Source organism: Dryobates pubescens, chromosome 4 (genome assembly GCF_014839835.1).
Source record: "Dryobates pubescens isolate bDryPub1 chromosome 4, bDryPub1.pri, whole genome shotgun sequence".
Taxonomy (NCBI): Eukaryota; Metazoa; Chordata; class Aves; order Piciformes; family Picidae; genus Dryobates; species Dryobates pubescens.
In genome coordinates this window covers 31443395-31469732 of record NC_071615.1, presented here as the reverse complement: position 1 = coordinate 31469732, position 26338 = coordinate 31443395, and the positions used below count along the sequence as shown (strand labels likewise).

Genomic DNA, 26338 nt, shown 5'->3' with positions numbered 1-26338 from the left:
ATTGTAAGGCAATTGCAATCTTTTCCAATTGATCATGAATTCATGATCAATTGTTTTGTTCTGCTTCCTTAAATTTGGTATTACATAGGGTGCTACAGTTATCTACATGAAGTATGTCTAGTAATAGGACAGCAGGAAACAGTCACTGAGACAGAGTGACTTTGTCTGAGAGGTGTTTTAAGTGGTGGCTGAATGATCACCTTCAGGAGTTGCCTGTCTGTCTTCACTTGTTATGGGGATACAGTGATTAAGCTCCTTAAGAGAGTGCTCCAGCTAAGTGCCCAAAATTTGGGGTGGTGAACCAGGTTAACCACCACATATATGGAAATGTGCAGTCAGTGAAAAGAGAAGAGGTAAGTATCTCTGAAGGATAAATCCCACCTCTCTTGATTAAATGTTCCCAAACCAGGAATGTACTCAGGAGACCTAAGCAGATGGTGTGAAAATCCCCTCCCAAACTGTCAAAAGCAAGATAATACACTTTGATGGACACCATACTTAAACAGAAATTCAAACCTTATCTGTATGGGGGAGCTGCAGTGAAGTAAGGTAAGTCATTAATATGTACTAAGGGTGCTCCCTCCCATTGAGGATGATTGCAGGAGTCATCATTAAATTCACACCTTGACTTACCCCTGCCTACCTTTCCTGTGCAACCTCCTCGTCTCAGAGGCCCTTTCTCTGCTCTCATTCCCTTATAGTTTTCTACCTTCTTCCCTGAGGTCTCCATCTACCATCTACTCATACTGATTATCTCTGATGTGTCTCTCAGAGGAGTTACAGAGAGAAAAAGAAAGTGAGAGCTGAGAAACCTGTTTGATGTGTCAGTTTGCTGTAAATATTGAAATGTGTGCATGGGGTTTGCTATAAAAAAAGAGAGAAAAAACACATTTTCTGTAATGCTCTGACATTTCTGTTTCAATTCTCATTCAATCCATACTGCTTCCATGGTGTAATTCTAAAGAGGAACTCATGGGCTATGTGTGAGATCCTGTTTCACTGAGCATCTTAAGTAAACAAAAGATTTCAAGAGCCATCTGGTTATCCTGTGCAGCAGACATGAGGGGAAATGATGTCAAAAATGGACTTTTCAGATGGGTGGTATACCAGCAAATTAACAATGCTATTTTAATGCAGATATATCTTTAGGGTGAGGACCTCATATTCATTTCTCAACTGCAAACCGCACAAAAGAAGAACTGAAACCATCTAAATGAATAAAAATCAAGACTATATGCTTTAAATTATGCAATTGTTTTGCACTTCAAATACAATCCTCAGCTGTATCTTAGGGCATCTTTGAACCATGAAACTGTTAAGCTCTGGTTAGGGGGTTGCGTGTCTGATGCACAATCTCTGGCAGCCCTAGTCAGGAAAAGTTAAGATCTTGTCATTTGCTCTTAACATTTCCCTGTGAGAAGAGTGTTGCTCCCAGACAACAGGAAAAGAGATTGAGAACCCACATCTGGAGTGGCTGGGTTCAAAATCCTCTGTCTTGGCTTACATCACCAAGGATGGAGGATACATACTAATGTGTTGCTGGTGGTATGGCAAGGATGATTCTGAAGCCTTTGTGATACCAACAACAATCTTTAGTAGTGGGGCAGGCCTTGCAGGGGATCGGCAGTTATATTTCAAAATGTTATGAGCTGATAGGTTCAGCACAGAAATCAGAGTCCATGACTGAGGAAAGCTGTACTGTATTTTAGTCACGTTAGGAAGTGCCATTGTCACAAAGGCTTCCTTTAGATCTCCTGAACACATGTCCCTTTTTCTTTCATAAGCCTCTTCTTCCCTATCCTCTCAGTCCCTATTCTATTTATGGCTAAAACTTCTCTTTTGCCAAAATGTCTCTCCTTACCATATAGGTGTGGCCTCTCAACATCCATCCGCTGCTTCTGAGCTTCCAAAAAAACTCGGATATCGATCCCTTTTGCTACAGAAGCACCACTCAGGAACCGAGGAGGGATTTTAGTGCAGACATCAGGTTCTTCTGTACCAAACCCCAAATCAAGCAGAATCTCCACTGGATCTTTTTCCCAGAATGACAGCCATTCGGTGATGCTGTGGTGAAAACATCAGGATTATTTAGGCTCGAGGTGAGGAGAAAGTTCTTCACAGAGAGAGTTGATAGCCATTAGAATGGGCTGCTCAGGGAGGTGGTGGAGTCACCGTCCCTGGAGATGTTCAAGAGGGGATGGGATGCAGCACTTGGTGCCATGGTTTAGTAGTCATGAGGTCTTGGATGACAGGTTGGACTTGATGATCTTTGAGTTCTTTTCCAACATTGTTGATTCTATGATTCCATGATTCTATTTACACCACTGTCTCGTTGACACTTTTCTCTTGCAGTAGCTATCCCATACGCTATTGTTTTTGTTAAATAATTCTCTTGCCTTTTCCTCCCCTCTTGTGGAGACTGCTGCTTAAGTGAAAGGACTAATTTTTGGTCACCAGTTAAGAATTTAACACATTTCTTCACCCAGAATAATTTGGTGGCATTGGATCTAGATAGGTTAGCAAAAAGAACATTAATAAAAGATTTAGGTTCACAGCTCTGCAGGCTCCCTTCTCTCTAGACACAGTGCAGATAAGGCAGCTGCTGTCAGACCTCACAGCCTTTCACCTTCCTGCAGATACAGAGTTCACTGTACCTTCAGGTAGGTTTGGGGGTTTTATTGATACAAAAGCATCCTAGATCTGATACCTCTTCTTACTGAGAAAGTTGTTTTGATCTATTTAAAATAAACGAGTACATGTCACTCACAAATTAAAGACCTTGACTGCATATTCAAATTTGTACTCACGTTTGTTGATCCCTAGATGTGTTAATACTTTGTACTCCCAGCTGGAAATACATGGAAGTAACTAACCTCTGGGGTGCATCACTGAGTGAGTGGGAAGAGCTGAGACTCTTGCATCTTGACATAAATGGACTTTCTGAAAACTCTTGCAGGGACCTGGTTGGGAAAGAACAACAATGAAATGTGTTTACTCATGTGCTCCTCTGGGATGTCATTATGATTTTTTTCCTAGAGTAAACATTTGCATTTTGTCTTGGTTCATAATGATACATAATAGCAGTGCCTTAGAAGAAGAGCCGGCATGAGAGTGTGGCAAGACGCTTGTTCTCAAGAACAGTATGTTACAGTAGGTGTGAGAACGTAGGTGTGAGGTACCAGAAAATGCTAATTATAAAGGTGGCAGAATGGCTGAATTTTGACAGATGGTGAATCTTTGGGGAACCTTTAGGGAGCACGGTTTCTCTAGCCACCTACTTCAAAAGATATAATTGCTCTTAACAAAGTTTTGGAGAGACAAAGCACAATGAGCTGCAGCAGCGGGAGTAGCACCTGAGAACAATTCCGTGCTTCACTTCTCCTTTTCTTTGTATCTGCTAATCTGCAGAGAATCACCGCTTTCAGAGCCTGCTCACTGTAAAGAGAGTATCCTGCAGCATGACAACCATTCTCAGCAGCTAAGAAGACATAGTTTTGTTATGCCCAAGCTTAACTTTGCCTACATATACCTATCAAGATCAGTAGTAGATGTTCATATACAGTGGAAATATTGAACTGATGATTTTTTTAAATCATTACAGGTTATCCAACAGCTCACATTCTCAGCAGGACTAGAAGGATATGTAGATTTTTGAATTAACACTCTTGATGTCAATTTGAGAGAAGGAAAAAAAAAAAAAGGACAAAGAAATAAAATTCCTTCTTTTGTCAAAAAGAAAAAGAAGAAAAAGACATTTATAACAGACCTCTATGGTTTCTGACACCTACCTCCTGTAGCTTTGCAGAGTCATTTGTACCATTTCTGATACTGACAAGGGAACTGCAAACAAGAGGAAATGATAATAATTTATTTCCTTAACTTTTACCCCCCACTTCAAAACAGAAATGTGTCAAACTAGAGAACAGACCAAAAGACTGACTGCATTATATAAGAAAACATTTTAACCCAGGTGGAAAAACTGCAGAACTATAGCACTGTGGGAAGCTCAGCTCACAGTGTATGTCAGTCACAAATAAATGAAGCATATAAGAGAAAATAGGTGCCTTTACATTTCATAAACCAACAGCAGTAAACTCTGTGTTCCTTCTGCTTATAACTGAGCACTATGAGTTGGGTTCCACTGTCTACTGCATATGTCAAAGGCATACATAGAGCAAATGAAAATACATTCTAATGTCTTTCTTTTTTTTTTTACAATCTTTTAGATTCTCATTCCAGCACATGCTGGTACAACTTTTTTCTTTTCTTTTGGTGTATAAGTTTTCTAAGAGTCATTCACTGAGATTTTGTGGATATTTGTGTTTTACAGGACACTTGGAAGAGTTTCCAGAGGAGAAAATATTTGACCAAGAAGTGATAATAATTTCCGCTAGACTCCAAATGCACTATACCTATGGGCTGTGAGATGCATATTTCATCATTTTGTGATGATGAATGGGAATAAATCAGATCAAATATGCAGTGCCTGTAGTTATCACTTCTCCTCCTAACACTTGTTGATCCTCTGAAAGCTTGAGGAACATTTGCCTAGGAGTAGCAGTCAACAATCTTCTGCATTCCACAAGATTAATATTTTTTGGCTACCAGTCAAACATTTCTATTTAATGAAATTGTATCAGTAAAGAAAGAGAAAACATCTTTTCACATTCTCTACTAGGTTATACTTCTGCTTGTAGATTTTAACATAAATTGCTTCTGGTTTACTCAGTGTAAGTTTATCTACCCAAACTGAGAACAGAAAGGTTACTGACATCATGTAACTTGCTGTGGTAATATAACCCAAGCTTTCTAGTAGGAAACTGAGCATAATTTGAATTTGCTTGATGTGTACCATTTCATACTCATGTGCCAAGAGAAGCTGTAGATTCACTTTAACACTGCTTGAGAATGTAAAAAATGAGATGTGAAAGGGAGAATTGCTACAAATTTTCCCTAGCAGCATGTAGGCACTCCTCTCTGTAACAGAGCACTGTACCACAAATTGGCTGCTGGTCACATTGGTTGGACTGAATGAACACAAGTGCTGCCAAATTAAAAGCCTAGTGTGGTGAAACACCGGCCAGGTTGTTAAGTAAATCATTTAATTATGAGAACCTTGGTGTTTGTAAGAGGTGTAAGAAGTAACAGGTCATCAAAACAATCAGAAGGTTAGAACTTGATGGGGTACTACAAGTTGAGTAAGAGTTAATATTTGGTGTGGCTGTATTCTCCAACCAGGCAAACACAGGGTGTGACATTCTTCTGTTGTGGACAAAGCAAGTTGAATTGTCCTGTATTGCTGTGGGTCAAGAACAGGCCCATATACCACCACCAAGGCTAAGCCATTCAACCTGTTAAGTGGTAATAAACTGCTCAGGAGCCCATGTCCAGCTCATGAATTGAACAAAGTTTACACCTCTAGGTAGCAGAACACGGGCCATTTCACAGATGGCTAGAGTCTTTCTCTAGTGAGAAGACTCTCATGAGAACCTCCACAGCAGAGAGCTTGACATTTTGAAATATTAGAGTTTGTTTTCTCTGTATTTAAGAGGTCATAGAAATAGTAATGGTGAGGGTACGGTATTTACATTTCCTGATCTGTGTAAGTATTTTGTTCCTGACAGAAGAAACACTGAATCTCATTACCAAACTGGAAGATACTTTGGGGGAAATAATGCCCTTTAGAAATCTGTCAGAAAACCTTATGGAAACAAACAAACAAACAAACAAAATATACTTTGTAAACCAACTGTGGTGCTAATTGGTGCTCTGTTTACTGAACATCTAAGTATATCTTTGCTTATGAATAATATATTTTGCTAAGAAAAATGTAGCCTCTGATACTTGAGGGAAGATAAGGCATTTTAGCCTCAGTAGTCTCTGATTAACAGGAGACAAGATTAAACCACATATTGTTGAACAGCATCTTCTGCTCATGAATCCAATAAAGAAAAGTGCAGATATGGAAGTACTCATAAAAAATATTTTGGGATTCCAAAATAATTAAAAATATGGACATTTTCAGGAATGTGAAGTGCTTTGGGCTTCCGGTGCCTTTTCTAAAGTAATAGTCTCCTAATTCACTGCATTCAACAGATCAGGAAGGTAGATGAGAATAAGCAAGAAGCGCAGCATTCAGCTCAGGTAGAATTTCAGTAACCTGAAACTGTTGTACCACTTCCAGACCACTGTACTGCTTCCAGACCACTGTGCAAACCTGTCATAGAAGCCTCCACCCCTTCAGCAGAAGAAAATCAAATCATGTTAGTGGAGAAGATGAGCCTAAGGCTTTTCTATTAAAGACATCGTAAGACAATCTTCCCATTATCACTCCAAATGAAAGAAAAATTGTACAGCTTCTCCATGAATATCACATCTTCCCAATAGGTCCACATCCACACCACCACCACCTCCCTGAGGTGATATTTTATAGTTAAGAGGACCTTATTAGAAGGTACAAAAGATGCCTGTCTTACCTGCCTGCTCAGCCTTGCTGATTATCCCCTCTGGTAGGCAGACTGTAAGGTGAAAACCATTTAAAAAGACAAAGACATTAATGAAAGTGTTGAGATTCGATGTGAAAGCTTATGCTTAAGCCAAAGACTATGAAATTTTAGCACTCTGCAGGAGTAAAATCTGTCACGTGTGAACTTAAATTTTACTAAGAACCTAATACAATCAGGTTATCTGGAGCAAGAGTGAGAATGGAATCAAAAGCATCTCCAGTGTATCCCGTAAGAGGCAGCTGTGTGATAGTTCTTAGCTTGGCCTGCACTTGGCCCTACTGAGGCTGAGGGGTGTTTAGGGTTCTGGAAGGTTTTGGCCTGGGAGGCCCAGAAGAAAGACTGAGCCTAGTTAATGAAAGTATTCCGTCTGCCTAAATACCTTTTGTATATATCTGTAAACAGAATTTCCATTTAAATATCCAATCAGTGTAGAGCATTTTCATCTTACTCCTTGGGAAGGAGTAAAATGTCTTTTCTGTACGTTCGCCCTGAGCATCTCATGGCTCAAAACCTGGACATTATTACACAAGATTACTGCTAATTTTGTTTTGCTCCTTACTACACATCCAAATATCATTTGTTCTCTGGCTCAGTCCTGCCTCTAACCAAACACACTTCAGCTGCATTTATTTAAGCAATGGTTGTATGAAATCTACTGAAAAGTTCATGGAAAAATCCAGTTTTTCAGACTTTATTCTTATCCTGAAGAAGGACAAAAAGTTGAAAAAAAAAATCAGAATTGTGATAAATAGAGATTTACAGGTTGCATTGGGTTGGAAGGGACCCTCAAAGGTCATCTTGTCCAATCCCCGTGCAGTAATCAGGGACACCTTCAACTAGGTCAGGCTGCTTAGAGCCTCATCAAGTCCAAAGTTTAAGTTCAGGGTTAAAGTGTATTTCCCTACAGTAGCATGCTGGCTCATGGAATTGTAGGTATGTGTAACCACAGTTTGCACCATAAGTCATACTCATGCATCAGACTGCACCTCCCTTGGGGCACACAGCATCATGGAACTGCTATGAAGCAGCAGCGAGTTTGATCAGAAACCTATCCACACATGATGGGAAGTGCTATCCCTTAAAGAATACCCCATGAATGAAAAGAACATCGAGATACATTTCTCATGAGACACTGGGTCACGAGCAAGACATATCATGTTAGATTTAATGGTTCTGAAAGGGTATGTGGATGTAGTTCAACAAAATAAAAAGCTCATTCTTTGGTTGAAATCAGCCAAATCCAGAGTATTTTGCTCTGAATTTTCAGGGGTCAGAATGTTCCTACCAGAAACTTCAATACTGCAGACAATATGTTACTTACTGGAAAAATAATAGGCAACAAATAATTAATACATAGAATACATAGAATAAACCAGGTTGGAAGAGACCTTCAAGATCATCACGTCCAACCCATTAACCAATCCAACACCACCTAAACAACTAACCCATGGCACCAAGCACCCCATCAAGTCTCCTCCTGAACACCTCCAATGATGGCGACTCCACCACCTCCCCAGGCAGCCCATTCCAACGGGCAATCACTCTCTCTGTATAGAACTTTTTCCTAACATCCAACCTGAAGTAATAGTGTGACCCAAACTTACAAAACACAAAAAAATAACCAGTGTTTAGTATTTTCTGCTACAGAGGCTTCTAAAAATAAAAGCTGAACTCTTAGGTCAAGTATTGCCAGATCAGTTTATAACAATTAGCCACACTATTGCGTAGCTCTATTTTTGGTGAATCCTGAAATGCACAAGAAATACTGGGGGAATAGTCTAGTAGTTATCCTTCATAATCTGAGGGATTTAAAAATCAAATGTGGAAATCAAAGTAAAATTCTGAATTATTAATTTGTCTCTCTTAACTGCTGGTTGGCCATACTCTGGAAATATCCAACAGTCCTAATGAAAATGAAAACCTAGATTTTCTGATTCTGCATCCCCATGCACAATTCCTTTATAGCTTCACATGGGAAGACAGTCTAGCTTTGTTAAAACACTTGACCTACATTGCCTGGGACACTGTCACCAATTCCTGAGCTAAAATCCCATCCACCAAGAAGAGCTGCGTTTATGGCTCTCTTGGCTAAAAGAGCAACGCCTAGGATGGCCATAGTCACACACAACGTTCCAGATGTGACACCAGAGAGAAGATTTTACAAAGCCAACTAACAATGATTAGAGTGGGAAAAAATTGCTTTCCTGTCTCTTTTGTTAATATTCTCTGGACAAATAAACTGGGATACTTGACATTCTTAAAATTTACTTAGATTTTCAGTTGTAATTAGGGTAATTGTAATTGTGTTGGTCTCTGATTTCTATTATTACCTTTTAAGAGACTTAGAGACTAATGAAAAGCCATGAGTATAAGACTGAAAGAATGGGCTAGCAAATTCCTTCACACAGAGGATGGGATATACAGCACAAACTGTGTTTTCAAGTCCTTTGACAGGTGGGATGGAGGGTCTTGTATACTTGATGTGGCCTCTCAAAGTCCTTCCACCTGGAGCACTGCAGTTATACAAGGATGGTGAAAAAAACACAAAACTGTTTCTGCATTTGGTCAAAGGAAAAAAATGCAAGGATCTTCCAATCTGTCTGCAAAGTTGCCAGGACAAATGCCTGTGCAAGCAGAAAGAGGTCAAAGAAAGGACAATAGTATTGTGGGGGAGTAAATGGGGAGAGTGAAGTAGAAGAACCATTTTTTCATGTTGAGATGACTCAAAGCTGAGGAGACATAGTGACACACCTTCTCAGGGTTAGAAGTAAAAGTTTAGAGCTAGTTTAATTGAAATTAGCTTGTTCTCCAGCTGAGTAATTCACTGGCCTGATTCTCCATTGCCTGATGATTTGCACAGCCATTTATTGCAGGGCACAATGAGGGTAAGATGCTACAATGGGTCTGAACTGTAAATGACACAACATGAAGGGCAATAAAGAGTTTGGCCCCAGATGTGGGAAGAACAGAGGTAGCTTCCATTACATTTAATTAGCGCTATCACCATTAATTTCCTGTGCATAGACAGCAGAAGACATCCTTTTGATTTCAAATTAATTAACACGTAATGATTAATCTGATAGGGTACATCTTTTCAGACAAGAGTGTCCTCTTGATCACAGTTTGGGTGCCAGCACCACTCATCATCTGTGTGTTTTAATTTCTAACTGCTCTCCAGAAGCAAATTTAGCTCTGCAAATCTGTTGATGGAATGAATGACTGGCTGGTTTCCATGTTCTGTGTGTTTTGTTCATTTGATAACACACTGAGAACATCTTGGAAATCTCTTTTCTCTTTTTTTTTTTTTTTTACTTCCTCTCCTCCTCCCCTCCATGGATGTTTCAAGGTAGAAACTGAGGAGGAGAAATTCATGCCAGCTTCTTACTACAGAATGCAAGAAATTAAAAGTTTCTAAAAACTGAAAACCACATAAACAGTTTATGGCAGGTTCCCAGACAGATTTATCTCACTTTGGTTGCCAGCCTTTAACAGAACCATTCTCCTTGCCACAAACTGCAGTAATGTGTATTTGTTTCACTGAAACAGGATCTTGAACTTCATCAGCTTTGCACCACATTCCTCACACTATATGATACTTACTGGATAATGCTGTTAATATTACTCTTCTCTCTCCATTTGTCAAGTAATTACTCACACTTGATTAATATTTATCCACTTTCTTTAGACGCTTTTGAATGCAAACATTTTCATATCCAGGTGCACCAATACTCGAGTAGGCAGCCCACAGTTAACTTTAATATCAAGAAAGAAATACATACCTGAGCTTGCAGTTATACAGATGTGAATTTGGAGGTAGCAGCAAAGCTCAGACACACTCAGTTAGGAAGTCCTTTAAATGCCAAGCACCACATACCTATAGAGGAAAGCATGTTGAACACGTTTATGGTGACTGGGCTGTTCTAGCATGACAGTAGAACACTAAGTAGGCTTTTGCAAGATGTAATGGGGGGGGGGGAAAGAGTTTTTTTTCATTTCAGCTCCCATAGGTGGGTGAGAAGGTTTCCTATTACAAGTTCTATGAATCAATTGCTACATTTAGGTAACCATTGAAAAATAAAAGACTGGGACTGATCTAGTGTGAGGTGTCCCTGCCCATGACAGGAGGGTTGGAACTCGATGTTCCTTGAGGTCCCTTCCAACCCTGACAATTCTATGGTTCTATAAAAACAAACCCCAGGTTCACTCATATTCTTCTTATGGAGTCATTTATATGATATAGTTGTGTTCTGAGTTCTGGCTGAGCTATGCTTTGATGGCAGCTCCATCAGGGAGAAAGATCCTGATATCTATCTACCCATCTCTTCCAGTAAACAAGAAGAATGATGCAGCTAGCATGATGCCCTCCGGCAGCAACAATCATAATTTCTGGTGTGTAGCAGTCTTTTTAGTTGCTGTTTGTTGGGACAAACCACCACTTGAAGACTGGAGAGTCTTGCTTTCACTGTATCTTACTCAGAAGCAAAAGGAGATGAACAGACTTTTTCAGTCTTTAACTTCAGGACCTGACTTCAGGCAGCTGAATGAAGGTGAGGTGTCCTTTCCCTGCCCATTGATGTTTGAGTTAAGCACACTGAAATCACAGTTGCCATGGGAAGACATTTATTTATTGTGTATGTTTAGCATGCCTGCCATTTGCATTGACAGAAAGGAAGGACACCAGGTTTGGTATTCAAAGCACCCCTGGAACATCCATGTGAAAATTCACAAGTGAAATGACTCTAGGGAATGAAGCTTTTCTGGAAAGATGCCAGGTAGTGAAAGCTGTAATAGCACTTCAAGGCTTCTTATATGCTTCTAAATACAATTTTGAGGAATGTTCTGCCTGTGTGAAGCCTTTGGTAAAATTCCTGTTTGGAGGCCACAATCTCAAGTGCACTTTTCAAAGTAGAAGTCCTAGTGCTGGTTGAGACAGACAATCAGTATCGCTCACTGTGACTAACCAAATTGGAAGCTGATGGTATCACCATGCTGCATTTTAATCACAGTATGAGCTCATTCTTACTTGAGAAGAAACATTATCAATAATGCTGAAAAAAAAAAAAATAGCTACAGATGTTTCCATTTCAAACAACATAAGACTGGCCTGAAAAGGGAGAGAGTTTTAAGCCTCCCAGATACAAAACAAAAGTTCATAAATTCAGTGCATAGCTTGTCAAAAGCAAGGAAACAAAACAACAAGGAAAACAGTAGTGACAGAAACAACTGTGGAACACTTGGAGTCTGACCCCTTCGCTAAAAGCATACCGTTGCTGGTCAAATGAGACAGCCTATGAAGCTATGAAGAAAAAAAATCAAAGCTCTTTAAACCAGGAATTAAGTTCTTTTAACTGGAATTAAAACCAGAAACAAATTATTTATTTCCCACCTAAAAATCATACAAATCAGAGGAAAACAGACAAACAAAATGCTTTATAAAATGTTTAAGCACTACAATGGAAAAAAAATATATTCATAAGCTCCAACCTGTATGGCTTGATCCAGCTGTTAATATAATGGAATAGTTGTAGGCTGGTGCATCTGTGCCTCTGCTCTGCCACAGACCCAACCTCTGAAAAACTGGACAGCAAGGACTGGTGCTTTTGGCTTAACTTTCCACTCCCATTATTTATTTATTTATTTATTTAAAGATACCAGGAAGGGCAAGAAAAGGCTGTTTGCCAAGAAGTGGTGTTTAAGTTGACAGTGGATGGATGATTGTTTGCTTAGCCTCCAGGCAAAGGGAAAGCAGAAATCAGGACTATAGTTTTGAAAAAAGGAAACTACAGAAAAAATCATGATGAGAAAGACAGGGCAGAAGAGTAAGGGCAGAGATAGCTGAAACAGGGAAAGGAAAAAGCAAAAAAAAAACCCAGAAGTTGTATTGGTTGCTTCTATTTCCAAAAAATACTTTGCTATCCCTTTAACTCTGTATGCCTCTTTGGCACAAGTGCCAGGGGAAGGATTACACTTTACTAAGGAAGTAATGCAAACTTGTCTTCATTTGGTTACCATGGATATGGCACTATGTGAGACAGAGCCTTCCATTTGCATTGCAAACAACCAGGAGCAGTGAAGGACACTCATCTTGATATGCTGGCCACAGAGTGTCCCAGATTCTTCCTCATGACTGATCACAAGTTAGCCAGTGGCTTTGGACCTGTGCTTGGTACCAACAGAACACAGGTATGGGATGTTGCATTTCAAGAGGCAAAATCCTGCACCTCTGCACAGCAAATAGCACTTCTTTAGCTATCTTGTGTCAAATACCTAACAGACAGGTGTGGCCACCATTTAGCTTTCCAGTTTCCCCTCCTCAGGATAGTAGAGTTGAAACGATGTGTTGGTAATCTATGATTTTTACTAGGATGGAGTAGGAAGAGACTATGACTACAGGGCTTTTTGTTTGTTTGTTTTGCAATGGTTTTTATCAAGCTGAGTGTCCTCTTCATTCTGCAGAATTGCTCTAAAAAGTACTTTGATTTCATACAAAATTCAATCAAATGAGTAGGATAAACAGTCCCCTAAGCCGACCTAGTGGGAATCAGCACAGTACAGTTAATAGTGAAGTGGGAAATTGTCTTGTTTCCCTAAAACAAATTGCAGATGATTGTTTATCTATTAGATACCTAGACTGTCAGTAATTCTTCTTTATTGCTTTAAGCTCTGTCAGATATATAGTCACACAACATTCTTATCTCAACTGACACGGAATACAAACAGCTGACCCTGCTTCTAGGGATAGAAATGGCCAAATTACCACAGCTTTCAGTGAAAACAGAACTGGATCCCAAATGGTTAGACCAGATCCATGAATAAAGGGTTTCCTTTCCAAGGGACCCTAAGCACAGATTAAACATAGAGTACATCCCACATTTGGCAAAAACATTTTCCTTCCTTAGCATTGGACTAGGCACATCTCTGATGGGACCAGGACATCTCTGTCATTCCAGGATACTCTTCTTAGCTCCCCACTTCAGGAGAGTGACCCACAGCTGGTGAAAGAGGAAGGTGCAGCCAGACCTCTCTCTATCCTCACACCATCATTCTGTATGAGTGTGAGGGAATAATTAGGACCTTCAGTTGCCTACCAAAGAGTTCAGAAAATGGTAGCTTTGCACTGATACAATCCCACTCACACCACAGGATTTGTTTCTTGTTGGTGTCTGCAAACAAGAGAGCATCAGCTCCAGATGTGTTTGCCTTTCCCTTTCTTCTAAAGCAAGGAGCTGGCACCATGCCTAGCTCTGAATACACCTTCTAACATCGCTCACGAGAAGCTCAAGCCCACTGCTATCATGCTCCTGTGCAAACTTGTAAAAAGGTTGTTACCTCTGTGCCCTGGTGGCCCCCTTCAGCATGCTTCTTGAACTCCCACTCAGAATTGATAGCGGCATAGTAATGTGTGCCAATGACACTGGTTCTACAGACCCACAGTAACATCACCAGAATAAGACCCTCACATATGCTGAACGTTATTTCAGGTGTTTTAACAGCCCTTATGCTAAACTGACTGCCAACGGGACAGATTCTTTTCAGGCCTTTCAGTGAATGTGCTGCTGGGGAGAGGAACAGGGAAGGGGGCAAGCATTAAAACACAGAAATGCTGCCCCAGCCTCATGGTGCCTGTGCAAGCACCTGTGAACTTTATTCACACACACCTCACTCATTTCCTACCCATTTGCAGTACCTGACAATGAAATAAAGCCCTGGTCTTCTGTTTCCTCCTCCCTCTTTGAGCCAACAAAGAAAGCAGACCAAGAAGGGAGAGGAATGAGGATGGGACTTGAAACAGCAGTAAATACCTGCACCAGTAGCTCTCTTCACATACCTCCAACAGCTCTCCAGAGCTTCAGGCTCTCAGCCTCCTGTTGCAGCTGTACGGAGCAGAGATGAGATGCCCATGGGCTGCTCTTCCAGATGCATCCTGCAGCAGCAACAGAAAAACATAGGAAATGCTGGTGCCAACCTGTCTTGTCAGGCCAAAGATGACATAAATCCTGACCTTATGCAGACCTCTAAAACTAAACTTAGTATTTAATTTACTTTTAGTTTTACTTTTAGTTTTACCTTCCTGCCCCCCAAGATCCTTTCCTTCCTCTGCAGCAAAACTGATTAGGAAACAGTTGTCTTGGCATTTCTTTAAACATTAATACACTGTCCAGTAAAGGTGTAGTGAGGCAGGTAGAATGGTAAGTCTCTTGAATGCCAAAATGACTTGGAGTAAATACTCTATGAAAAGAATCATAGAATGGTTTCGATTGGAAGGAACTTTTAAAGGCCATCTAGTCCAGCCTCCCTGCAGTGAGCAGGGACATCTTCAGCTAGATCTCATAGCTCAGACCCCAGACCACTGTGATCTGGAATGTTTTCAAGGCATCTACCACCTCTCTGGGCAACCTGCGCCAATGATTCCAAAGAACATTTTTCTCTAATGTGTGAAAATAATTTTGGGTTCAGCCTTCAATCCACAGGTTGGTTCCCTCTCTGCATCTGGTCTTTTGTTTGTTTTAGTAAAGTATTTTTGTGGCTTTAATTCTATTAATCCTGCAAAATCTCCAGAGGGATGGGAAAAGCAGCATTCCCTGCCCTCTCACATCAGCATCACAGCACGTCCTATATGGCAATGCTGAATCTATAAATGGTAGCTATCCTGTTTTTTCCCTGGTTTCAAGGGAGTTACAGACAGATATTCCAGAAAAGGTAAATGGTCTGCTATTAATTACTTTTTTTTTTCAGCATTGTCAGTGCCAGGAATATCTCACCCTGACTCTTATGGACAAATTTGCAGAACTGAAATTTAGCACATTGCTTTTTTTCCTCTCAGTAAAACTAGATCTTTAAGTCCTAAAGGACACAGCAGCAGTGAAGTTTATTGGACCTCACAATGTCATTCTTACAAGGCTCATTTCAAAGTAGAACATAAGTGCAAACTGTTTTTACATCTGTTGCTATTTTTGCAATACAGTTCAAGTGGAATCTGGTTCCCACAAACCTTTATACCCTTACCCCACCCTCACATATAAGCTCAGCTTCCTTCTTTGATGATAACCCTTCAAAAAGCTAGTACTGATTATGGGATGGGTATGCATTTCACTAATGCCTCAGTATCTTCCTAACACTGAAAAACACACACTGATTCTGCTTGCTTGCAGCCAGTCATATCCACTTTTGTCATGATTTTTGACCAGACTCAGATAGCTTCACACTAGTTAACAAGTAGCTTGGCTACTTCAGTCAGATGCCAGCATGCTTGCTATATGTCAGTGTCTAAGGTATGAAATCGGATGAGGCTGACCACCTATCTCAGACTGGAGATACTACAGGTTCACCAGAATTGCTCTGATGAGTGCTTAACCAAAATTGCTTCCCTCTTTCTCTTTGCAATACGCTTTGAAGTCTGCTTTTTCCTTAATATTGAAGTAGAGAGGCTTTGCCCAAAATTACTCCTGATTTAACTGGTGATCACTTCAGGTCTAGTTCCAAGAACACAAAAGTTAACTGATAATTGCCCACAGAAAATTTGGTTCAGGCATCATCCACATCAGACTCTGCTAGCTATCATGACCATTAATTTCTTCCATCTGTGAACTGGCACAGAAAATCCTGAGGGCAAATATTTTACTTTTCTGGGTTGATAAGTGTATGCTTTGCATACCAAGGACTGGCAGGAGGTGAATGGTAAGTATATGTAATCTTTTGTGTTGTAGGCCAGATTTTATGTCCCTTAATCAAACAGGGATGTCATTTAAACCACTTCTAATTCTATCTCTAAGTCTGAGAAAACAAAGAGTATAGCTGATCAGTCAATAACCTAATCTGACTTCATATGGGCTAATAAAACTGCACAGCTCAATCTCTTAGATAGTGGTACCATTAGACATTGTATGTTTAGTTACTCAGTAACATAAGCTTCAAGCTTTAGCTGTTCATAATGCCATTGTCCCATGCACAAGAAGTAATATTGTACAAGGCACAGTCGTTCTGTGTTAGAAACATGTTCCCTTTCTGCTAGATGCATTTGCACACAGTGGAACGGCAGAAAAGGAATTCTGTCCTCCTAAGAAGAATAATGCCAAGGGAAGTATCTGTCAGCTGTGTTCATCTGGGACAGGCTTGCAGTGCAAATGTATCTTCAATAAAGAATAAGGGCAAGAAGACAAGGCTTACCTGGGCCAGTGCTGGTACTGCTGAGTACGCTCTAACTCTTTCAGAAGCTGGAAGAGGGATAGGTGAGACTTTCCGGCAGCTCTCCCATCTCAACTCAAGAGCTCCAAAAATCTCTTGCAGCTTTCCTAAGGGAGAGAGGACAAACATTTGCCTCACCTGGGTTGATATTTTCATAATCCCCACCCATTCATGCCAAAAAGAAACCTGGTTTTCAAATACACTGTCTACTCCATGTCACATAAGTGTTTTTTAAACCAGACACATTCAGGAAGGTTTGTGTTGCTGGGGTTTTTTTTTTTGTTGGTTGGTTGGTTTTGGTTTTTTGGGGAATTTTTTGTTGAAGTGGTGTGGGAAGTAGTTGTAGCATAGATTATAGGGCTAACAAGACCTTTGGTGAGGGCTACGGCCCTGGTGGTGCCAAAACCATCTTTCATAGAATCATAGAATCAGCCAGGTTGGAAGAGACTGCCAAGATCATCCAGTCCAACCTATCACCCAGCCCTATCCAATCAACTAGACCATGGCACTGAGTGCCTCATCCAGCCTTTTCTTGAAGATCTCCAGGCATGGCAACTCCACCACCTCCCTGGGCAGCCCTGGTGTGCACAGAGTCATGTGTGAATGCAAAACCGAATCACAGACTTCTCTGGTTGGAAGAGACCACAAAGATCATCCACTCCAACCTTTGACCCAGTACTGAAGGGTCAACACTAAACCATAGAATACGTAGAATATAGAATAGAATACATAGAGTCCATGTCCCTAAGCACCAGGTCCACACACTGCTTGAACACCCCCAGGGATGGTGGCTCAACCACTGCCCTGGGCAGATCATTCCAATGTTTGATAACCGTTTCAGTGAAGAAATATTTCCCAATATCCAGCCTAAACCCCCCTGGCCCTTCACAATCCTTGTTGTCCTGCACTCTGGGCAATCCTGTGGGATAAAGTGGATTCAGGCCAGGAAGAGGACTACTTTAATGAAGTCAGTCCACAAAATTTTCTACAGGTATGAATGGTCCAGATGTCTGCAAGACATCCAAAGACGGGTGGCAAATCTGGTGAAGGGTCTAGAGTGCAAGGTTTATGAGGATGGTCTAAGAGAAGTAGGATTGTTTTGTCTAGAAAAAAGGAAGCCCAGGGGAGACCTTACCACTCTCTACAACTACCAGAAAGGATGTTGCAGCAGGGTGAGGATCAGTCTTTTCTCCTAAGTAACAAGTGACAGTACAAGAGGAAACATCTTTGAGTTGTGCCAAGGGAGGACATTAGGAAAAATTTATTCCCAAAAGGGCTAATCAAGCCCTGGAACAGGCTGCCCAGGAAGTGGTGGAGTTGCCATCCCTGGAGGTATCTAGAAGACATGTAGATGTGGAAATGAGTGATGTAGTTTATTGGTGACCTAGCAGTGCTGGGTTAACAGTTGGACTTGATGATCTTAAAGGTCACTTCCAACCAAAATGATTCTGTGCTTCTATGATTCTGAGAAACCAGCCTTTCCAGTTGCCATTCAGTCACCCAGGGACAGTGGCAACTACAGAGTTCATCAGAACAATAAAAATTCCTGGTGCCTCCACGAGTTGTGGAAATGGCACAAAGTGCTCTTAAACATCAATCCCAAGAACAAACATGACTTAAACCAAACAAGCAAGCTAGTAAAAACAAACTCAGCACTTGAAAACTAATGGAAATAACACAGCCAAAGCCTACAAAGCTGCTCTCATCAGACTTGAAAAAAAATAAACAGCCTGACAAACAACAAATCCAACCTTGCAAAGCTACTCTTAGCAACAAAATATTCCAGAACACACAACTACTGCAAGTTGTGCCATTTCAGCTGGGGCAAGGACACTTTCAACAGCACCTGCATGCCAAAGATATTAAGCAGACCAGCCAGCATGGATTTCATTCAGGGCAAATGTCATATCCTCAGCCTGACTCAGCCGCTGACTTCCACCAAGTATTTTGGTCAAGTAATTTAATTTCTCTGTCTCTGCACTACACCCCTTGTAAAATGAGGATTCCAGCAACCTGGCAGATATATATGAAGATATGTACACCACTTTGCACATTCTATTATATATTCTTTATGGCTTTTTAAAGGCAGTCCTTACCAGGGATGAAACATCTCTGCAAGCTCAGGCTGCAAACTCAGAAAGCAACATCTGTGAGGGCAAGGGCTGCCCTTGAGCAGCCCTTGACCGGGAATCCTGACCAGAAAAGTCTGCATAATGTATCCACCAGTGTGTATTGAAAGATCAAAGTTCATACTGGATGGGCTTCATTAAATGGCCAGATCAGAAAACTGTAGTCAAGTAGGTTAACTAAACCAATATCAAGCCTAGCAAAAACACATCAAGGAAAAACCTAGAAATCCAGCCTGGAGCTCTGTAAGAGCTCCCAGTCATGTGCAAATACACATAAATAGCATATTATTTCATTAAGTGTAATTAATACTTCCCAATTTCTTCCTTCCAATCTTCTCCTACCACAGAGCTGCACTGAACCCTTTGTGTACAGTTTGCGCTACTGCGTGCAATTTAACCAGAGATAAACAAGTTTAACAGCACTAGCTGATATTGCTGCAAGATCCAGCAAGATACCTGGCAGAGCCTACAGTGATGTCTCTGAACACAAGGGGTGTGCTGCATGATGTTCATACAGCAAACTCGCCATCGCATAATGATGTTATTTTCCCCAGTGAAATCCCAGCCTTTTTTTAGAGGAAAATGTCACCCAGCCTGGATTAGCAATTTATCTGCACTTGTCCTCCCTTTATTTTCAGAGCATTCAGTGGACTATTGTACTAAAGAGGTGAAGTGGGAAAAATCTAATTAAAGAGGCCAACAGAAATAGACCAGTTTCTTTTCCACAGCTTTTAACCATCAGACTCTGCATCCCACTGTCGTCATGACAGTAGATATGATGCAATTTATCATTACCATAAACACAATTTGTTGAACACATTAAAAAAAAAAATTCTTTCTTGATGATTTTCTTCAGGACTCAGAAATTGGGTTTCAAAGACTTCAAGGGTTAGGGCTGGACTGGCCACTAAATGAGTGATAGATGCTTTCTATTGGCCACTCTCCCTTCCTGAAGGGGAAGAAAAAGGGGACAAGGGCAAGAAACTTCTTGACTGGGGAAAAAAACCACACACCTAAAAGCACTTTAATAAAAATTATAATAATGAAATGAAATATATACATACACACACACACAGAGGTATATATACACAAAACTGATAGTGAACCCAACACCCCTGATGGCAACTACTCACCACTGCCATTGATGCTGCCGCAGAAGTCCCAAAATGGACTCAGTGGGAGATGGGAAGTGGGTTCAGGAGCCTGTGGATTAGGATCAAAGGCAGAATGGACAGAGTTCTCCTCAGATGCTGGCCACTGAAGAAGAGGCTTGACCCTTATGATCCCTCAGCTTTATAACAAATATGACATATATGGAGTGGGATACCTCATTAGTAATTTTGGAGTCACCTGTGACCTTCTACTCTGTACCCTTGGCATGGTACACATGGTTTAGCAGTAACCTTGGTCTGTACACCAATCCTTGGTATTAACAATCAACATCAATGCTATTGTTTCTAGAGGAAGACACTGTGAAAATGTGCCTTTAATTTCGGGGAATGACCTTATGTTATATAGAAGGGACTGAGATAAAAATTAATTGAACAAAATAAGTTCTGTTCTAGCTCTAACCAGGACAAAAGGCAACATCTCATGTTCTAGTGTGCAAATGCTGGGTAAAATGACATTTCCAGATTCTATTCTAAGCCTTCCCCTTAAACAAAATCCTTTAATTTTGTTCTTATCTTTCCAACATTCTTATTCAATATTGACCCTTTTTTTTCCCACAAAAGTACCAACTGCAATTTTACAAACACTTTCAAAGCCATTCCTATTTTAATAGCATCAAACCAATGTAATTTGAAAATACATATATTTTACTAAACTTCATTTCTATGTAAAAATAAAAGTTTTAAGACCAGAAAGATTTTTTTAAAAAATAAATTTAAAACTCTTCTGATGAAAATGTTATGAAGGCACATTTTGAACACGTGAAAGAAGAAAGGCTGTCCTAAAAAACTTCAGGTCATGAGCTGGTCAAGATGAACTATTTCTATAAAATGCCCTTGCTTTCTCAGATAACAATTTTTAATGAAGAAAATGTCAAAAAAATTTAAATATTCTAACCAGCTTGATTTCTAATTCCTTTCCCTGCTCCTCCCTCAATCTCAAATTGCTTTGAGGGGAGTCATGTTCTGTCAAAAGACACGTCTGTCTTTCAGGAACAGATGTTACACACTTCTGAGAGACACTGTGATTGCCAAGCAGTGGTAAGCTGCTCCTCAGGTTTGCAGGCAAATGTTCTGTGTTTGGTGGGAAACCACAGTGCAATCACATCCTTCTCTCCATGCAGTCTTTCATTTTCTATAAACGAAACCTTGGCTGTGACTTCAGAATTTTTTTTCCTTTTTTTAATTTATTTTTTTATTTTGTTGTGATCTTTGGTAGAGGATAAAAGGCACATACTTGTCAGTTCATCTCCATATGAGCCACAAGAGAGGCCTATCCCAAACACCTGGTATTAAAATATAGATATGGTGCCGAGTAACACAGTTTAGCAATGACCTGGTACTGCTGGGCTAGCAGTTGGACGTGATGATCTTAAAGGTCTCTCCCAGACAAAATGAATCTATGATCCTAAAATGTTGCTCATTTATTACGAGGGGGATTCATTTTTGCCCACTACAAAGGCTATGGAATTTCACCAACAAATCTGAAGTAACATTTTTGGTAGACAGAATGGATTTGCACAAACGCCCCAATGGCCAAATTTCTCTCCTAATCTCAGTCTGACCCACCAGAACCCAGAGCAGCTGGCCAGAGTTTAGGTTTGAGAGCAGCAAAGTGTGCTCTGAAGATTAAGCACAGCTTCCACAGTTTTGCAGATAAAGGCAGATTTACACTTAAAATTAAGCAAGCTGGACCTTCCTCATCTCCTGAAAAAAAATAGAAATATAAAAACCGAATAGCTCAGCTTCTTCTCAGAGATTTAAAGCCACAGGCATCTTCTGTACAAATAAGATATAAAAGTCTGCTTGATGACCTATGACATGGAAGTGAAACTATTTGTCTCTAATCTATTTCTAGAATATTAGGCACAAAAAAAGGAGAACATTTTCCAACAGGACAGTCATTAATAGGGAGCTATTTACATGTGAGCATGTGTCTGGTGTTCTATGGGAGTATAGGAGGAGTATACAAAATTAGAAGAAAGTGCTCAATTTATGTTTCTCCAGCATCCTCTGTGAAGTTAACTACAAACATGACAAATCTGTATGGGGAAACTACTAATAGATGTTCTCTTGAAATCCATGGCACAAAGATCTTTCTGGGCCTTTGGCACGTCGTTTTAGTCCCCTTTTTGTCACATGGGAAGCTCCAAGTCAGAGTGCTAAAGAAAATTTTGGAAAAGAGCATATAAATGACAGGACTTGCCCTGTCCTGTGACTGCACAGTCCCTAGAGATGTCTGGTTGGAAAGTTCTGGAAGAACTTTCTTTCCCCAGTGAAAAATGGGGTTATGTTGCAATTGAGATTCTCATGAGAATGAAGCTTTCACAAGCTGGGAATTTTTTTAAAGTATTGAAAAAAAAAAAAAAGTTTGTAAACAAGGACATTTAGACATTATTGCAGTGGTTTCACATCCCATTTTCCCACTCTGCTACAGTATTATAATCAGTAAGCATAGTTCAGCAACTATAAGAAGTGTGTGTGTGGGAATTCCCTTTTTCTTGATTGTGTTCAGATCTTGGTCATTAAAAATGATGTGCAGACACTGGCACAAAAAAAAGATGGAGTCTAGAAAACAATAATATGACTTTAGGTAAGTTTTTCAAAGACATTATAAACTGAGAAATCTATATGGACATAGTTTTTGATTTCTCTATGCCTGCATACAGAATAGCACCACTGTCTACACAAAGTTTGTTAACATTCACTGTGTCCTTTATAGGAGGAAATCAAAGAGAAGATAGAAATTACATGTTTTATAAACATGATTCAGACCATTTGCATCCTATAGAAAGATCAGAAAGACAGACTCTATTGGTAAGTGCAGAATGACAACATCCCAAAATAAATCCATCTTGCACATAGAAAGGAGTAAAGTAATTCTATTATCACTTAAATGGTCTAATTTTATCTTTGCTAGGTGTCTGCCCATTATTTTTAAGGAGAGGATGCCACGGGATTGGGTGCTACAGTCAAAAAGGTTTATATAAGAACAAATTTTTTAGGAACACACTGACTTTTCATTAGAGTTTTAGCATAAGAATTGTCCTCCCTAATGAGTTTGTATCATTTGGATACTTAAGATAGCAGATAGTTTTCTAACACACACCATCTCTGAAATCTTCCAGTTCCACTTACAGGACTGCTGCAATAAAATACACTGAGCAGGCAGGACAACTGCATTTGGACACAACTGTTTATGAAAAGACCTGGATAACACTTCATTAATTGAACAGACATGCAAATTTCCACCAGCAGAGGTCATTTTCACCCTAGAGTTAAGGAGATCATAAAAAGCTTTGGTTTTGTTTCTAAGGGAATATCTTGCGAACAGTCCCAATGCCCAGGGTATCAAAGCAAGTAGTCTGGGACAGCATAGGTCCCAATGCCCATGTATCAAAGCAACTAATCTGGGACAGCATAGGTCCCAATGCCCACAGTATTCTTTACCAAAACAAGTAACCTGGGACAGCATAGGAAGATTGTTAAAAACCTTGAGTAAATGCTCTTAATCTGATCAAACAAATTATATCTGTACTGTGAAATAGCAACAAAACCTCTGCTTCCATGTTTCTCATGCACATGAGACTGGTCAGTTTAAGCAGCTCTGATGGCTAAAATATTTTTACCTGAGCAATTGTATTTGTCAAGGAAAAACTTGCCTGTGGAACTGTAGAACTTTTTATAAGTCTCAATAAAAATACACTGGGCAAATGGAAGCCATCTGTTTTCTCTCTTTCTTCTTTCTGATAGAAGTTAGGAGAAACTTCTTCACTGAAAGGGTTCTCAAACACTGGTATGGGCTTCCCAGAGAGGTGGTTGTATCCCCATTCCTGGAGGTATTTCAAAGATGAAGAGATGTGGCATTAAGGGACATGGCTTAGCACCAGACTTTGTAGTCACATAACAGTAGGACTTGATGATCTTAAAGGTCTTTTCCAACCAAACCTTGCTATAAAGCAGTCCCACGATAGAAAGCCAATTGCAAACTGGGCCATGGACAGCTTGGTATCTTGCACAATGACACGCTCTGCAAAGCTAGGCCTGAGTTTGATCCAAAGCACCTGAAAGAGAGCAGGAAAACCCTGAATTCATCCTAACAATTAAAATAGCAAGAGACAGGTTTTGTTTATAAATGCCACAAAGATTTTTATGGGGAGCAAAAAGAAAGTGTGAGGAAAGGATGTGAAATGTCCCTTTGAAGTCTGAAAACACTGCACAGCAATCACTACATAGGAATTGATGCTTGGCAAAGCAATAATAACCCTATTTCTCCTTGTTTTACACCAAGGACCAAAAGGGGAGTTGAAGGAGATTAATTACTTTGCCTGCTAATCAATGCAAAGACATATTTTTCTGCACCTCTGTCTCATAATTTTTATTTCATCTAGTTTGGGGCTTTTTTAGGGTTGCCAGATGTCCCAGTTTCACTGGGACAATCCTGGGTTTTGAAGGTACATCCCATCTGCTCTTGAAAATATTTCTGTTCACTGCTCTCTTGTTGATTGTGTGCTTTTAAAGCAGCTAGCCAGCAAAGGACTGCAGGAGAGAGGCTGAGAAATTATTATCAAACTATAAAAAGCTGCCCATATTTCCCCAGTGCTGGAAATTAATTCTGTAGGGACGCTTTTTCACAAAATGTAAATGGTCACTGTGGCACACAAGAAATTATGATTACAAGTCCCACTGCTGCTCAAAGATCACCCTTTAATGTGCATACATTTGAAACTGGAAGCAATACTTCTGCCCTTCCTGAGCTCCCACTGCAGAGAGAGCCTTGGACTTTTTGATGGTGCAGCCAAGAAAACCAGTGTGGGAGAGGACATCGCAGGAAAACCTCAAACCAAGAAGCAGACTTGGATGCAGTGGCAGTGCAGGTGAGGGGCAAGGAGACACTGCTGCATCCCTGACCCAGGAAAGTCCCCCACGAAAAAGAGGCTGCCTGTGGATTAGCCCAAAGTATCTAGAGAAAGTGGAAGCTCAGGCTTCAGCTCCAGATCTATTTCACAGCTGCTAGGTCCCAAAAATATATCCCAATTATAATCTATGTATCCCAATCTTATTTGTAAAGCTGCAGCTACCCGAGCTGTATGAAACTTTGACAATCAAAGCTGTTGTTCATTAAGAACAGAAAGTGAATTTATGATCCTCATTACAACAACAACAACAAAAGCTTGCAAAAGAAGCTGTGAAAGGACAAATGAGAGCATGCCAAGTCAGTCTTCTCCATTCCTATACATGGTGTTCTTCTGAGGCCTGACTCATGGTTTCTGAATGCTTGGGGAGAGCAGGAGAAGATCAAGACCCAGAGAAAGCAGTGAAGCAATGTTATCTCAGACAGGAGACCATCTTCCTCCAATCTGATGTCACATTTGCAAACAAATCCCATCAGAGCACCTCCTGTGCATTCCTTCTTAATTAGCAGCATCCACACAACTACCTCACTTTGTCCTAGAAAAAGTCTCATTAAAAACTGCCTTTATCACAACTGCAAAGGACTTGATAACACCTCCACTGCAGGTTGTGCTGAAGGTAGGAATGTAAAACTTCCAAAAGTGAAGAAGCACAGCTTCTTGCCTCATCTCCCACAAAGCATGGAGAGTTAGAAGGGATAAAAAGATCTATAGATTTCACTTATCTGTCAATGCAAACAAATGTTTGAGCCCTGTAAGAATTAGAAATATGGTGAAATATATTTCAACTAGTACACATAATGTACTGTAAGTATATTTATAAACTAAAGCATTCTTAAGAATAACAGCAAAGAGAAGTACCAAATTTGTGATAGGAGAGAGGATTTACCCAGTGATAGAGTTCAAAAACAGGAAAAATGGAATATCAAAGATAAACCCCACCAATCTTACATGAAATCTAAAAGGAAGATGATTACCATTCATGAAACTCAGATATATAAACCAGAATTCATTTGGCCAAATGACTGACTGCAAAGAGAGTCAGATTCACTGGCTTAGGCACAGAAATTTGTGCTCCAGGCAGCTGGAATGAGATGGGATACATTCCATTCCTAATGGTCTCATACAAATAGAGGAAGACCTGTTTTTAAAGAGTTTGGAAAGCCACTATAACTTATTGTACATAACAAACAGGGGTAGTAAGTAATGACTAACAATATACATACCTTAGAGGACACCAGAATCACAACAGACTAACACTGTCTGGAACCAGGAATTTCACCCAAAATACTTTTTCAGTACAGAAACAGTTTTGAAGGAATGGAGTATAGCAATAAAAGCATGATTTTTTTTTCTGTTTTCTTCAGAGATTAAAAAAAAAAAATTAGTGTGAGAACAATTTTACTTTTTCCATCTGCATTTCTAATTGATGGGAG

General features: G+C 40.1%; 1 protein-coding gene across 1 annotated transcript in view; it reads right to left on the bottom strand.

The window, feature by feature from the left end:
• The window catches only part of ITPRID1 (ITPR interacting domain containing 1), a 31976-nt gene extending 28156 nt beyond the window's left edge, over window positions 1–3820 (bottom strand). The window contains exons 1-3 of the mRNA XM_054161023.1: window positions 3789–3820; window positions 2874–2960; window positions 1862–2064 (exon numbers count right to left, since the gene is read on the bottom strand). Of these exons, the coding sequence (XP_054016998.1) occupies window positions 1862–2064; window positions 2874–2960; window positions 3789–3820 (322 nt within the window). The remainder of the gene's footprint in view (window positions 1–1861; window positions 2065–2873; window positions 2961–3788) is intronic.
• Window positions 3821–26338: the final 22518 nt, after the last annotated feature.